The 15657-nt window shown below is 42.6% G+C and overlaps 1 protein-coding gene across 1 annotated transcript in view; it reads left to right on the top strand.

The window, feature by feature from the left end:
* LOC118387427 (junction-mediating and -regulatory protein-like) overlaps positions 1-11777 on the top strand; it is a 67199-nt gene extending 55422 nt beyond the window's left edge. The window contains 9 exon segments of the mRNA XM_052525569.1: positions 3505-3655; positions 5076-5245; positions 5813-5978; positions 6287-6474; positions 6620-6703; positions 8639-8734; positions 8845-9158; positions 9160-9356; positions 9458-11777. Coding sequence (XP_052381529.1) covers positions 3505-3655; positions 5076-5245; positions 5813-5978; positions 6287-6474; positions 6620-6703; positions 8639-8734; positions 8845-9158; positions 9160-9356; positions 9458-9771 — 1680 coding nt within the window. The 3' untranslated portion in view covers positions 9772-11777.
* Positions 11778-15657: the final 3880 nt, after the last annotated feature.

The raw sequence follows: 15657 nt of genomic DNA, 5'->3' as shown, positions 1-15657 counted from the left end.
TGGCAAAACGCACGAAAGTGCTGTTTGAATGAATTTTTACGCACCTGCTTCTGCCTACCACCGCTCAGTCAGATACTTAGATACTTGTATACTCAGTCAGATTATATGCAACACAGGACACGCTAGATAATATCTAGTAATTTCATCAACCATGTGTGGTTAACTAGTGATTATGATTGATTGTTTTTTATAAGATACATTTAATGCTAGCTAGCAACTTACCTTGGCTTACTGCATTCGCATAACAGGCAGTCTCCTTGTGGAGTGCAACGAGAGAGAGGCAGGTCGTTATTGCGTTGGTCTAGTTAACTGTAAGGTTGCAAGATTGGATCCCCCGAGCTGACAAGGTGAAAATCTGTCGTTCTGCCCCTGAACGAGGCAGTTAACCCACCGTTCCTAGGCCGTCATTGAAAATAAGAATGTGTTCTTAACTGACTTGCCTAGTTACATAAAGGTGTAAAAACAATTAAATAAAAATTAAATCGGCGCCCAAAAATACCAATTTCCGATTGTTATGAAAACTTGAAATCGGCCCCAATTAATCGCCCATTCCGATTAATCGGTCGACCTCTAGTTTAAATGATGTATTCAATAGAGACAAGAAACATACAACAATTTGTGTGTTATTAGTTTAACCTGTTGCGACGAGCAATCCCGTATCCGGGAACCTATTTATAGCCTCAAGCTCATTACCATAACGCAACGTTAACTATTCATGAAAATCGCAAATGAAATGAAATAAATATATTAGCTCTCAAGCTTAGCCTTTTGTTAACAACACTGTCATCTCAGATTTTCAAAATATGCTTTTGAACCATAGCTAAACAAGCATTTGTGTAAGAGTATTGATAGCATAGCATAGCATTTAACCTTAGTATTCAGCATGCAACATTTTCACAAAAACAAGAAAAGCATTCAAATAAAATAATTTACCTTTGAAGAACTTCAGATGTTTTCAATGAGGAGACTCTCAGTTAGATAGCAAATGTTAAGTTTTTCCAAAAATATTATTTGTGTAGGACAAATTGCTCCGTTTTGTTCATCACGTTTGGGTAAAAAAAAAAACGAAAATTAAGTCATTACAGCGCAAACTTTTTTTCCCAAATTAACTCCATAATATCGACAGAAACATGGCAAACGTTGTTTAGAATCAATCCTCAAGGTGTTTTTCACATATCTATCGATGATAAATCATTCGTGGCAGTTTGGTTTCTCCTCTGAAGAAAATGGAACGCGCATGGACCTGGAGATGACGCAATAATTTTGACGGAGGACACCGGGCGGACACCTGGTAAATGTAGTCTCTTATGGTCAATCTTCCAATGATATGCCTACAAATACGTCACAATGTTGCAGACACCTTGGGGAAACGACAGAAAGTGCAGGCTCATTCCTGGCGCATTCACAGCCATATAAGGAGACATTGGAACACAGGGCATTCAAAATCTGGACCATTTCCTGTATGAAATTTAATCTTGGTTTCGCCTGAAGCATTAGTTCTGGGGCACTCACAGATAATATCTTTGCAGTTTTGGAAACGTCAGAGTTTTTTCTTTCCAAAGCTGTCAATTACATGTATAGTAGAGCATCTTTTCGTGACAAAATATCTTGTTTAAAACGGTAACGTTTTTTATCCAAAAATTAAAAGAGCGCCCCCTATCTCTAAGAAGTTAAACACACTGTTTGTCTATTGTTGTGACTTAGATGAAGATCAGAAAGTAGCACCAGTGTAAAAGCGGGCGTGGGAGGTTCATGTTAATAGTCCGGGTGGCCATTTGATTAATTGTTCAGCAGTCTTATGGCTTGGGGGTAGATACTGTTAAGGAGCCTTTTGGACCGAGACTTGGCACTCCGGTACCGTTTGCCATGCGATAGCAGAGAGAGCAGTCTACGACTTGAGTAACTGGAGTCTTTGACAATTTTTTGGGCCTTCCTCTGACACCGCCTGGTATATAGGTCCTGGGTGTCAGGAAGCTTGGCCTCGGATGTATTGGGCCGTATGCACTACCCTATGTAGCGCCTTACCGTCAGATACCGAGCAATTGCTATACCAAGTGGTAATGCAACTGGTCAGGATGCTCTCGATGGTGCAGCTGTATAACTTTTAGAGGATCTGAGGACCCATGCCAAGTCTTTTCAGTCTCCTAAGGGGAAAAAGGTGTTGTCGTGCCCTCTTCACAACTGTCTTGGTATGTTTGGACCATGTTAGCTCGTTGGTGATCTGGACACCAAGGAATTTGAAACTCTCATCCTGCTCCACTACAGCCCCGTTGATGTTAATGGGGGCTGTTCGGCCCGCCTTTTCCTGTAGTCCACAATCAGCTCCTTTGTCTTGCTCGCATTGAGGGAGAGGTTGTTGTCCTGGCACCACACAGCCAGGTCTCTGTCCTCCTCCCTATAGGCTGTCTCATCGTTGTCGGTGATCAGGCCTACCACTGTTGTGTTGTCAGCAAACTAAATGATGGTGTTGGAGTCGTGCTTGGCCACGCAGTCGTGGGTGAACAGGGAGTACAGGAAGGACTAAGCACGCACCCCTGAGGGGAACTGGTGTTGAGGATCAGCATGTCAGACTTTTTGTTGCCTACCCTCACCACCTGGGGGAGGCCCGTCAGGAAGTCTAGGATCAAGTTGCAGTACATTATACTGTACTATACTCTAAGGTACTGTGTTATACTCAACTTTTCTTTCCTGTATTGTGCTGTCCAAACTTATGAAATGTCTATGTTTGGGCCAAATCAAGGCCAGTCCGGATCGGACCAAATCTGAACCAAACATAGACGTCTATGATGGATTCAGATTTGTTCTGAACCGGACCAAAAATCTGTGGACGTTGAAATCAAGGCTGGTCCAGACAGGAGCAAAACAGTGGGCTGTGTGGGGGCTGTTCTTAGGAAATCAGCTACTCTAACTACAATATGTTCCAGCTGCTCTCTAAAACACACAATGAACAGAACAATAATCAACTGTTTTACTAACTCACCCAGGGCGTATCCAGGGCTGGTTAGCTAGCTACAAAGACAGTGTAAAAGACCTTACCCAAGTCACTTCCAAGTAATGAACTAAGCCTCAGAAGTCAGTAACACTTAAGCACTTGGTTGTCGTTGCCTCAGTATGTTTGATTAAATGAGGTTGTCTTAACCTTGGAGAACGTCCTACAGTTATCAAAAGTTACAACAAAGGAGGACACTGGGTTTAGTAGTACAGTAAACACATGTTCAGTCTTGAAGCTCTATGTTCCTGACTGCTACACCACAGCACAACCTGCTGTTAAAGACTGGTATGACATGAGGCCAGGTGAATTCAGGTACTTTAAATCCTCAATTAATCACTATTTGTAAGGTCTGAATTTCTCAATGTATCCATGTGCGAGAGTTTGACTTTCATTTATTAATCCAATCCCTTTATTTTATCCTGCTGGACCGGCACACCATATTTCCCTATGTCATTGATTTATGTTGATTTGACCTTTGCGTGACCCCTATTGATATGTGTCCCCTCGGTCAGATCTCCTTGGAGACGGAGCGTCTGGGGCCTCGTCGTGTGGAGGGGCTGAGGAGGGAGGATGAGGAGTGGACGAGGAAGGCTCACGCTGCCGTCCTCTCCATACAGGACCTTACCGTCAAGTTCTTTGAGACCACCGCCAGGGCTCAGAAAGGTACACACATACACACATAAGGTCTTTTCACACTGGCGTTGTTCTTAGCTCCAGGATATCTTAGCTCCAGGCTAGCCTGGCCTGTGTTCACATAAATATTTGTTAACCCTGGGCTAAGCTTTAGCCCTGGCTAAGGATTCACACTTGTATACCCAAACCCTGAGCGAACTGACAAACACAACATGCGACCAACATCTCTGATGCACAACCAATATTATAAGCAATTTATTAACACAATATTTCCTGTTGCTTCTAGCATTTGATTTCCAACAGTGATGCATTGCATAAACATTGTTTCCGATGTCAGTCAGGCAGACAGCAATGTTTCACTTTTGAAATTCTATCTTGCTCCTGTACAGAGAATGCAGTGAATGAACGAGATGTCAACTTTTCTGATCCAGGCGAAATCATGCAACAATATTATTATCATGGATATATGCAATTAAATGTCAATAGAAAAGTTATGAAAACAGAGAGAAATGGATGGTTTGCTGCCCTTCCAGCTGTAGAGTTTGTAGCTTTAGTTGGCTAAGTGAGAAGACCTTAGCCAGCCTGCATAGCAACCATTTTTGTTAGGCATAGCAACCATTGTTTTTGCACTGATTTAAAGTATTTTGATTTTTGTCCTCAGGATTAAATAGTATGAATTTACTTATCAAAATAACCGTGAGAACGCATTACAGGCCTCACAAGCATATGTAAATTGAGTGTCGCTTTTGTGATTGGATAGTGATCATTCTAGGTGTTGTTCTTGACACAGTTTCACACTTGCTATTTTGGCACTGTGTTTCTGGGACTAATCCCCCCGAAAAGTTGGTACTAACCCTGCTCCGGTGCAGGACCAGCTAGTTCTGGGCTAAGGTTGGTGCTAGCCCACTTTAGAATGGGCAAGTGTGAACATTCCTATAGAGAAACACACAGAGAAACACATCAACACACACCAACTCTGTACAGACAAACTCCAGAGCCATGTATTATCCAGATGGCAGATCAGCCCCTCAGTCATTCCATAATCTCCAGGCTTTAAACTGCTCTCCCAGAATCCCCAAACTAACCATAACCCAACTATCCACTGGCTCCACACTGACTACAAAGTCTATAACTATTCCCAAACATGTAAATCATTTGTTTTTGTCTCCAATTTAGGCAGTACAGACCCCTAGAAATCAGCAGATAGCCCTCTAGTGGTGAAAGTAAGAACTGACTAAAATGCACAGAGGAGAATAAGTCAAGGACATATTTAGTAAAAAAATAATATATATAGAGGCATACTAAGACCAAATAAATGTGACATGGTGTGCAAATGATAACACACACGTGCCTGTTCTGTTCTGTTTAAGCAAATAAACGCCCAAGCTACTAATTGCCCAAGCTATTAATACGTTTTACAGTAATTGTTATGTTGGTGTGTGTGTTGCAGCGGTGTATGAGCGGATGCGTGTGGACCAGAGGAAGTTTGGCAAGTCGACGTGGGCTGCAGCTGTGGACCGCGTGGAGCGTCTGCAGTACGCCGTCTCCAAGGAAACGCTGCAGTTGATGAGGGCCAAGGAGATCTGCCTGGAGCAGAGAAAACACGGCCTGAAAGAGGAGGTATTACTCCTATATTACAGGAATACAACTAATACTATTACTATACTACTACTGTTATTATAGTAATAAATAGTCAACTGATGAGGGCCAAGGAGATCTGCCTGAAGCAGATGAAACACGGCCTGAGAAGGGAAGTACTGATAAATCTATACATTTTTCAAGATGCTCAAAGCACATTGTTTTGGGGAATCATGCCTCATCCACCACCAATGTATATCACCTGATGCCACGGCAGCCATTTTACAACAGATATCTCACCACACATCAGGTACACCAGGGATGGGCAAGTGGCGGCAGCCCCCCTTCTGAAGGCCCTCAGATTAATAAAACAAAAAAAACTCAGTCGGGTCTCAAATTACTGTTGCAGTTAGAATAGTAGAATAACCAAGGTGCAATTTCGAAATGCACATGTGTGTACGCAGACCCGCCAGAAACTGCAGCCCTTCATGATGAGTTCAGATTTCTTGTGGCCCCCACTCCCATCAAAGTTGTCAATCCCTGACGTACACAATACTCTGACTCTCTCTCTGTCTGTGTTTCTGACCATCTATTGTCTGTTTATCTCAGATGCAGAGCCTGCAGGAGGGAGAGGATGCCATGCAGCGGTTGGACCAGATGGAGGCGCTGTACTATGAGCTCCAGCTGCAGCTCTATGACATCCAGGCTGAGGTGCTGCGCTGTGAGGAACTGCTGCTCAACGCCCAGCTCACCAGCCTCCGCAGACAGATCACTGGTAATACTATGCACTTTATACCTGTTACTTCTAAGTAACATTCAGCCTAGGAACTGCTGCTCAACGCCCAGCTCACCAGCCTCCCCAGACTACTATACATCTATACCTGTTACTTCTAAGTAACATTCAGCCTAGGAACTGCTGCTCAACGCCCAACTCACCAGCCTCCCCAGACTACTATACATCTATACCTGTTACTGTTAATGAACCACTAGACCTGTTCTAACTGCTCAGCTCCAGAGCCTCTGTAGAAACACTACTAGTGAGGTTATCTAACAGTGTACCTCTCTGTGCCCTTCCCTCCCCAGAGCGGCAGGACGAGGTAGTGTACTATGATGCGTATGAGAGTCCTGATGCCATGCGGAGGGTAGAGGACCCCTCGGCCTCTCTTCCCCCTCTCAGAGACAAGCTCAGCCAGCTGCAGCAGAGGACCAGACAGCTAGAGGCACGCAGGGGACGCATCACCGCCAAGAAGGCCTACCTTAAAACCAAAAAGGTAATAATCCAGGAATCACACGCTTAGCTCTGGACTTACTAACACATCAAAGCCATGAAAGCCTACCTCGAAAACAACAATATGTAGAAAAGTAAAACCAATACTTTCAATCCTCCTGTAATGTGTCTTGTTTATCTGTAACCAGGAGATCTGTATCATCAACCACAACCAGAAGATACAGCAACGCCAAGGTAGTAAGGATGACCAGACCCATCTAGCACTGCAACAGGTACAGTGACATGTTTCGTTAGTGTTTGTGTTGATTCTAGAGGTCGACCGATTATGATTTTTCAACGCCAATAACGATTTATTGGAAGTCCAAAAAAGCCAATAACGATTAATCGGACGATTTTTATATATATATATGTAATAATGACAATTACAACAATACTAAATTAACACTTTTATATAACTTAATATAATACATAAATAAAGTCAATTTAGTCTCAAATAAATAATGAAACATGTTCAATTTGGTTTAAATAATGCAAAAACACAGTGTGGAGAAGAAAGTAAAAGTGCAATATGTGCCATGTAAAAAAGCTAACATTTAAGTCCCTTGCTCAGAACATGAGAACATATGAAGGCTGGTGGTTCCTTTTAACATGAGAGTTCAATAGTCCCAGGTAAGAAGTTTTAGGTTTTAGTTATTAAAGGAATTATGACGCGTTGACTGTTTATCTCTATGCCATTTGTATTTCATATACCTTTGACTATTGGATGTTCTAATAGGCACTTTAGTATTGCCAGCCTAATCTCGGGAGTTGATAGGCTTGATAAATTGATAAGTCATAAACAGAGCTGTGCTTCATGCATTGCTAAGAGCTGCTGGCAAATGCAGTAAAATGCCGTTTGAATAAATGCTTACGAGCCTGCTGCTGCCTATCACCGCTCAGTCAGACTGCGCCATCAAATATCAAATCATAGACTTAATTATAATAAACACACAGAAATACGATCCCTAGGTCATTATTAATATGGTCAAATCCATAAAGTATTATTTCGAAAACAAAACGTTTATTCTTTCAGTGAAATATGGAACCGTTCCGTATGTTATCTAACGGGTGGCATCCCTAAGTCTACATATTCCTGTTATGTTGCGTAACCTTCAATGTTATGTCATAATGATGTAAAATTCTGGCAAATTAATTATGGCCTTTGTTAGGAAGAAATAGTCTTCACACAGTTCGCAACGAGCCAGGAGGCCCAAACTGTTGCATTATACCCTGACTCTGCTTACACTGAACGCAAGAGAAGTGACACAGTTTCCCTAGTTAATATGGCCTGCTAACATTAATTTATTTTAACTAAATATGCAGGTTTAAAAATATATATATACTTCTGTGTATTGGTTTTAAGAAAGGCATTGATGTTTATGGTCAGGTACATTTGTGCAACGATTGTGCTTTTTTCGCGAATGCGCTTTTGTTAAATCATCACCCGTTTGGCGAAGTTGAAGTAATCTGTGATTCGATGATAAATGAACAGGCACCGCATTGATTATATGCAACACAGGACAAGCTAGTTAACCTCGTAATATCATCAACCATGTGTAGTTAACTAGTGATTATGTGAAGATTTTATTGTTTTTTTTTTATAGTTAGCTAGTTTAATGCTAGCTAACAACTTACCTTGACTCCTTGCAGCCACAGGTCATTTTGATGCTGCACTCGCGTAACAGGTGGTCAGCCTGCCGTAACAGGTGGTCAGCCTGCCGTAACAGGTGGTCAGCCTGCCGTAACAGGTGGTCAGCCTGCCGTAACAGGTGGTCAGCCTGCCGTAACAGGTGGTCAGCCTGCCGTAACTGGTGGTCAGCCTGCCGTAACAGGTGGTCAGCCTGCCGTAACAGGTGGTCAGCCTGCCGTAACAGGTGGTCAGCCTGCCGTAACAGGTGGTCAGCCTGCCGTAACAGGTGGTCAGCCTGCCGTAACAGGTGGTCAGCCTGCCGTAACAGGTGGTCAGCCTGCCGTAACAGGTGGTCAGCCTGCCACGCAGTCTCCTCGTGGAATGCAATGTAGTCGTCCATAATCAGTGTCCAAAAAGGCAGATTACCGATTGTTATGAAAACTTGAAATCGGCCCTAATTAATCGGCCATGCCTCTAGTTGATTCAGTGTTATGGGAATGATGGTGAATAGTTCCTCATCCTGTATGTTTCTCCACAGCGAGGGGAGGAGCAGGAGGAAGAGGAGGAGAGGAGTAACGCCAGAATGAGTCTGGATAGGTCGAGAACTCTGGACAGACTACGCAGCTTCAAACAGGTGAGAGGACACAGTTACCTCTGAATAACACAGTCTAAACATATCATGTTGAGTACATCTTAGGTTGCCGCTGTGTTTAGATGTAACTGTTGGTTCTTTGTCTGTTGCAGCGTTTCCCTGGTCAGGTGACTCTGAAGTCCAGCAGACTGCGTATGTCCCACGGCCACTCCCGGAGGAAAACCTCCACTCCCCTCTCCCCCGCGGGGAGGCCTGAGACCCTGGCTGCCAGTGTCCAAACAGACACTGTTGACCTCCCTGAGCTCTTTGCTCCTCCCTCTGATGCCTGTGGTCATCAGAGTGTCTCTCTACCCCCGCTAGGGGGCGCCACTGGGCCTCTCTCTGCCCACTCTCTTCCTCCCCTCTCAGCGATTCCCTCCTCTGCCCCTCCACCTCCTCCCCCTCCTCCTCCCCCACCCCCCTCCCTCCTTAGATGACCTCTCCAGTGAGGGAGTTGAGTGGGCTCATCCCACTAGCCCAGTCCGGCAATCCAAGGCTGGGTCAGATTCAGAGCCTCTCCCCCTGGCTCCCTTCTCCCCACGTTTCTTTGACAGCAGTCAGCTGCAGACAGCCAGAAAGAAACTGAAGAAGACAGCCATGCTGGACTCCTCACAATGGAGGAGAGGTCAGACATGACAACATACTGTTACCTGGATTTTAAAGGAATATATCAAAATCATAACTTGACTAGATTTTTAACATTGTTCCATTCTCCCATCTCTCCAGCGAGTTCTCCCATGGACGAGGTCCTGAACTCCCTGAAGAGAGGCAGCTTCCACCTGCGTAAGGCTGAGCTGAGAGTCCTAGCCCCTGACCCAGACGATGACGAGAGCAACAACATCCTGGCCCAGATCCGGCAGGGTGTCCGGTTGAAGAAGGTGCGGACGCGGCCGGAACAGCGGCACACCAAGGGCTTGTTCCCCCACTCTGCCGACGCTCTGACCCGCTCCATCCATGAAGCCCTGAGACGCATCAAGGAGGCTTCGCCTGAGTCTGAGTCTGAGGACGAAGGCCTGCCCTGCACCGACTGGGAGAACTAGATACAAGATACACACACACACACAACGGCACCGACTGGGACTCTGACCTTTGACCTCAGCCACTACCATCTACTATTTCTGGCTCCACATTGACAGACTGAAAGCTGAGTAGAGATGTTAACTATTTCTTACTATTTCTTCTGGTCTTTGTAATGGACCACTAGCCTTAGCTCCTGGTTTTCTGTGTTGTGCTGACTCCTCACGCTCTATATAGTCAAGCACTTTGAGAACCTAGTATGAAAGTCACTATGTAAAAGTAATTCCTTCACTCGATTCCTTCTTTGTCCTGGACCAAGCGGGGGAATAAGGCTCCTTGTCAGTGCACCGACTGGAGAGCTAGGGTTCTGGGATCCCTTTATATAGAATTAACTATGAGGTTGGAGAGGTTAGGTTGCTGGGGTGAGTTGGTTTTCCGTTTGACAGGATTGAGTGTTTTCTTTAATGTTAATTCAACCCCCCATAGAATAAAATGTGTTATTGTTTGGCTGGAACAAAATGCCTGCACTCACACCGTCCAGTCCTCTGCAGGTGAGCGTGGCAACCCCTGGTGTCGAGAAGTCATGATATTTTTCTCTGTAAAACCAGTGCCCTTTAAAGTCAGCTGATCTGTCCAGCTCTACAAAGACAGGTGTCATTCATTCCATACTCTATATTCATATTCCATCATGACACTTGTTTCTGTTGATGGTTTTTAAAGTGTGCTTTTACATTCTTTTTAAGGAGTTTTTTCACTGCTTTATTTTCACTGTTATTATTTTTCATGAGTCCACTATTACCGTGGAGTCGCTTCGCGTTATCTACGCCTGATTATTTTATCTGTTTTATCTAAGAGCTGTCAAAACTGAAACTATTTCTATAGGAACAATCTCTGTTTACTGTAATGAATCATGTACTGTGTATGAAGGACATGTTGAAGAGAACATGATGTACTGTTTGGAACTGAAGGACTGTGTGTACAACTGCTGTCCAAGTTGACATTTGGCCAGGTCAAAGGTGGTAGTACTGTATTTTTCCGGTCTTGAAAAACGCTCAGATAGAAATGTATGGTGCAGAACTGATATGATTGTCGTTCATGTAGAACAGGGACCTTGTCAGCTCTATTCATTATATTTCTATCTGTGTTTACCTCACTGAATCCACCAGTGGTATGGTACTGGTAACTAACCACAGTGAGTCAGTAGGCTGAGCATATGGGGCTCATTCTTCATGCTGTGTCTTCATGGCAAGTGGTTAAAACCCAATCATGTGACTTTCTGCAGCGTCCGCATATCTCTGACTGGGTCTCTAGTCTGAAGTGGCTTCTTCTCCTTTATCTGCACTGAATCTATAAACAGTGTGTAGGTGACAGCAACACAGTATATTGACTCAGAGGAATTCGCTTTTCACTGTCCAGATTTTATTTTAGTGCAGATGGAGAGAAGTTTAGGAGTGTAGAGGCAGCCATTTTAGTTATATTGAGATGCCCCCTTCCTGTCCATATACAGTACAAACCTGTCTATTGGAAAATCACTTTCATTTTTGTCAGTTTTCTTCATTGTATTTGGGATCTTTATGTATTTTGTTTATTTTATACGTGATTTGTCAAATCTTTTGTATTATTAATTTCCGTCTCTTCTATCTGTCTTTAGCTAACACTACAGTTTGACCTATAACCTTTGACTTGTATGACCTTATGCATGTGGCTGGCCTGGTCTGATTTAAAGATGAGTCCGTCACAAGATAAGTGCAATATTATTATATTAAACTGAAATGTAATATATAATGTAATGTACATCCTGAAAATACATTGGCATGCTTAAAAACATCCTAAGTATTTATTGAATAAAACACTTCATGATTTAAGAAATGGAGTAAGAATTTATAAAGCAATACCATACAAAATGTAAATGTGCTTAAATGTTTTCTTTTGCCTTTTACTCTCATCTTACTGTTATTGCATTCCTAACTGCTTTATATATCCCAGTTATATTTTTTCCCTTCAAAATAAAACCAAGTCCCGAAATGTCTTCCTGTCCTGTTCTTTGACTTATCACAGAGCCATTAGAACTCAACTCAGCCTTTGGCCAAACCAGACAGCATTTTGTTGGGTCTAGTACATCATGCACATCCACATGAGGTCAACCACAAATAGTATTTCATTAAAAAAACAGCCAAACAATCCCCTTTAAGGCAGTGAGTGGATGTGATGTTATACAAGAAGCATCAGGACAGGAACTGAAGTGAGTGCAGATTAGAGAAAATTAGGAACATTCAGATAGCGAAAAATGACAACACTTCATTTTTTTTTTTTTTTTTTTTTTACATTTTACTATAAACTCAATTACAATTGTTTAAGCATGTGGTATAATCATTTAAAATTATTACTCAAACATTATTCCCTTTCAAATAGTACAGATCATAATCGAAAACGCCAACCAGCCCAGAAACCACATTCAAATCTCTCAAAGATACCAGAACCAACAAGCCCTTAAATAGTGTTCTTCAGGTATACATATAGTTTTATTTTTTATACATTATCACAGATTTTTGGCAATAGTAAACCCGACAAAAGTTCCGTAGTTAGCTACCATTGATGCATCTTTGTACCAAAGGCAATGTCAGCAAAATTCATATTCTGTACAGGAAAACATTTGGCAAAAGGAAATAATGTCTCTGCAAACCACACATGCTATGCACAAGGGTCTCTGTAAATCCATTTCCTTTTTAAGTAGTTCAAAAATATTGCCCGTTTTTTTTTTTTTACACCCCAAAAAATAAAATAAATAAATCTACCTTGACACCCACATACCAGACATGAAAATCATTAAGTTAAAACAAAAATTTGTTTCATAAAATTCTCAATCTGGTTATAATATATCTGGAATAATAAATTAAGGGAAAACATAGGAACCAATCAATCACTGCACTTCAAGTTGTAACAGAAACAAGGAGGGGGAAAATAAAGAAAAATAGTTTTGGATTCACCCAAACATTCAATTCCATTTTCACAAGTGCACTAGAAATTTGTTATATTAGTATTTGTAATAAAAAAGTTTATAGAAAGGAAAGACTTGTAGTAACTGCTGAGCCAAACCCCAGCTTCTGGCCTTGGGTTGGCGTTGTTTCCACCTGGTCTCTCCTTACATTTCCCAGAAGAGGAGGAAAATACCTGAAAGCGAGACTGAAATGTGTATTTTTACTCTTGACGCTCTCTCTTTATATTGCTCATTTAGTATAGAAGGTTGTCCCAGATCGGTCCTCAATCTTGGACAAGATGCCACATTCTTCTTTAATCTCCATGGAAATGTGATAGGAGGACATTAGGAGCATTTAAAAACAAGGTCACTGGGAGGTCATCTGTCTGACCTCTGACCCTTAGTCCTAGCCCAGTGTTAGATGGGGCCTCGGAGCAAACGGCCGTAGAGTCCAGTGAAACGCTGTAAGGATCCGTGAGTACAACTGTCTACATCTCCATGACCTCATCTAATCGGACTGTCCATTTGGCTGACAATGATATCTCCATAGTAACCAGAGCAATAATAGTACTGTAGTAATAACTGAATAATAAAGTGGTATATGCAGAATAGTTAGAAAACAGACCTGAACCCATGACGGACAACAGCAAAGATTAAACAAAAACATCCACCAGCAACTGAACTTTGCACCAAATAAATATAGAAAATGAGGGCTTCCTATTTCTGTTAATAGTGTCTGTAATGGAAGAAAAACCCAAAGTAAAATAACCCACCATGTTCAACATCCTCTCCTATGGAATGCTAGCCAGACTTGGCAAAACAAGCAGAGGGAAAATAGATATTTGAGCAGCTTGTAGTCTGTAATGTGTAAAGAACATCCCACAGGGAGAGCAAAGAGATGGAAGGCAGGGCCCAAGCAAAGCCTCGACAGGACCTCTGAAGTGTGTGTGTATAAAGTGTGTGAGTATGTTCATATAGTATACAGGTGTACCAGCAATATGTAGTGAACATTAGCCAAAACTAGAGAATCCAAGCGAGCAAGTCTATCTATTTACAATTATGTTCAAGCATGTGGCATAATCAACACATGCTTGATTATGTGCATGTTAGTGAAGAATAATGACTGTGTATGTACTAATAACAGTGTGTGAATATTTTCATACAGTGCCCTCGTGCACTACAATTCATTCTCCAGTCACTATGTTATTATGGTGGCGATGGTGCTCCACTTGGGAACTCTGTAGTAGCACTTCTCGTCTCTTCTAGCTGCTGCTGTCCTCGATGAGTCTGGCTAGGCTGTCTCGGAGCTCTGTCAGCTCAAAGATCTTCCCGTCCAGCAGCTCCAGCAGGGACCGCAGACTCTTCCTGAAGGCCTCACTCTCTAGCTGACTGCCCTCCAGATGCAGCTCCAACTCCCCCAGCTGGGCCTCCAACGTCTGGTTCCTCTCCTCAGTCTCCTGGGGGCGGGGTAGAGGAGGAGGACTGTGTTAAAAAGTGTGATTAAAAAGGTCATGTGTGGCTCAGATGGTAGAAAGCATGGTGCTTTCAAGTACAACTCACTCATTTTTCTTTATTTGGACTATTTTCTACATTGTATAAAAATAGTGATGACATCAAAACTATGAAATAACACATATGGAATCATGTAGTAACCAAAAAAAAAAAGTGTTAGAGAAATCAAAATATATTATATAATTGAGATTCTTCAAAGCAGCCACCCTTTGCCTTGATGACAGCTTAGCACACTCTTGGCATTCTCTCAACCAGCTTCATGAGATAGTCACCTGGAATGCATTTCACTTAACAGGTGTGCCTTGTTAAAAGTTAAATAGTGAATATTTCTTTCTTCATGCATTTGAGCCAATCAGTTGTGTTGTGTGTGACATGGTAGGGGGTGGTATACAGAAGATAGCCCTATTTGGTAAAAGACGAGGTCCATATTATGGCAAGAACAGCTCAAATAAGCAAAGAGAAATGACAGTCCATCATTACTTTAAGACATGAAGGTCAGTCAAAGCGGGACATTTCAAGAACTTTGAAAGTTTCTTCAAGTGCAGTCGCAAAAAACATCCAGCGCTATGATGAAACTGACTCTCATGAGGACCGCCACAGGAAAGGAAGACCCAGAGGTAGCTCTGCTGCAGAGGATAAGTTCATTAGAGTTAACTGCACCTCAGATTGCAGCCCAAATAAATGTGTCACACAGTTAAAGTAACAGACACATCTCAACATCAACTGTTCAGAGGAGACTGCGTGAATCAGGCCTTCATGGTCAAATTGCTGCAAAGAAACCACTACTAAAGGACACCAATAAGAAGAGACTTGCTTGGGCCAAGAAACACGAGCAATGGACATTAGACCGGTGTAAATCTGTCCTTTGGTCTGATGAGTACAAATTTGAGATTTTTGGTTCCAACCGCAGTGTCTTTGTGAGACGCAGAGTAGGTGAACAAAAGATCTCTGCATGTGTGGTTCCCATGCATGGAGGAGGTGGTGCGATGGTGTGGGGGTGTTTTTGCTGGTGCCACTGTCCGTGATTTATTTAGAATTCAAGGCTCACTTAACCAGCATGGCTACCACAGCATTCTGCAGAGATACACCATCCCATCTAGTTTGCACTTAGTGGGACTATCTGTTTTTCAACAGGACAGTGACCCACCACACCTATAGGCTGTGTGAGGGCTATGTGACCAAGAAGAACAGTGATGAGTGCTGCATCAGATGACCTGGCCTCCACAATCACCTGACCTCAACCCAATTGAGATGGTTTGACTTTCAAGCACAGGTGCCTCAATTCAATACTGTAAGGTCCCTCAATTCAACACTTGACTGAGGGACCTTACATATGTTGTATGGGGTACAGGGGAAGAGGTAGTCATTCAAAAATCATGTCAAGCCCCATTATTTCACACAGAGTGAGTCCATGTAACTT

The sequence above is a fragment of the Oncorhynchus keta genome, chromosome 9 (genome assembly GCF_023373465.1).
Source record: "Oncorhynchus keta strain PuntledgeMale-10-30-2019 chromosome 9, Oket_V2, whole genome shotgun sequence".
Lineage (NCBI taxonomy): Eukaryota > Metazoa > Chordata > Actinopteri > Salmoniformes > Salmonidae > Oncorhynchus > Oncorhynchus keta.
The sequence above is the reverse complement of the archived record's forward strand: the minus strand, read 5'-3'. Positions and strand labels throughout refer to the sequence as shown.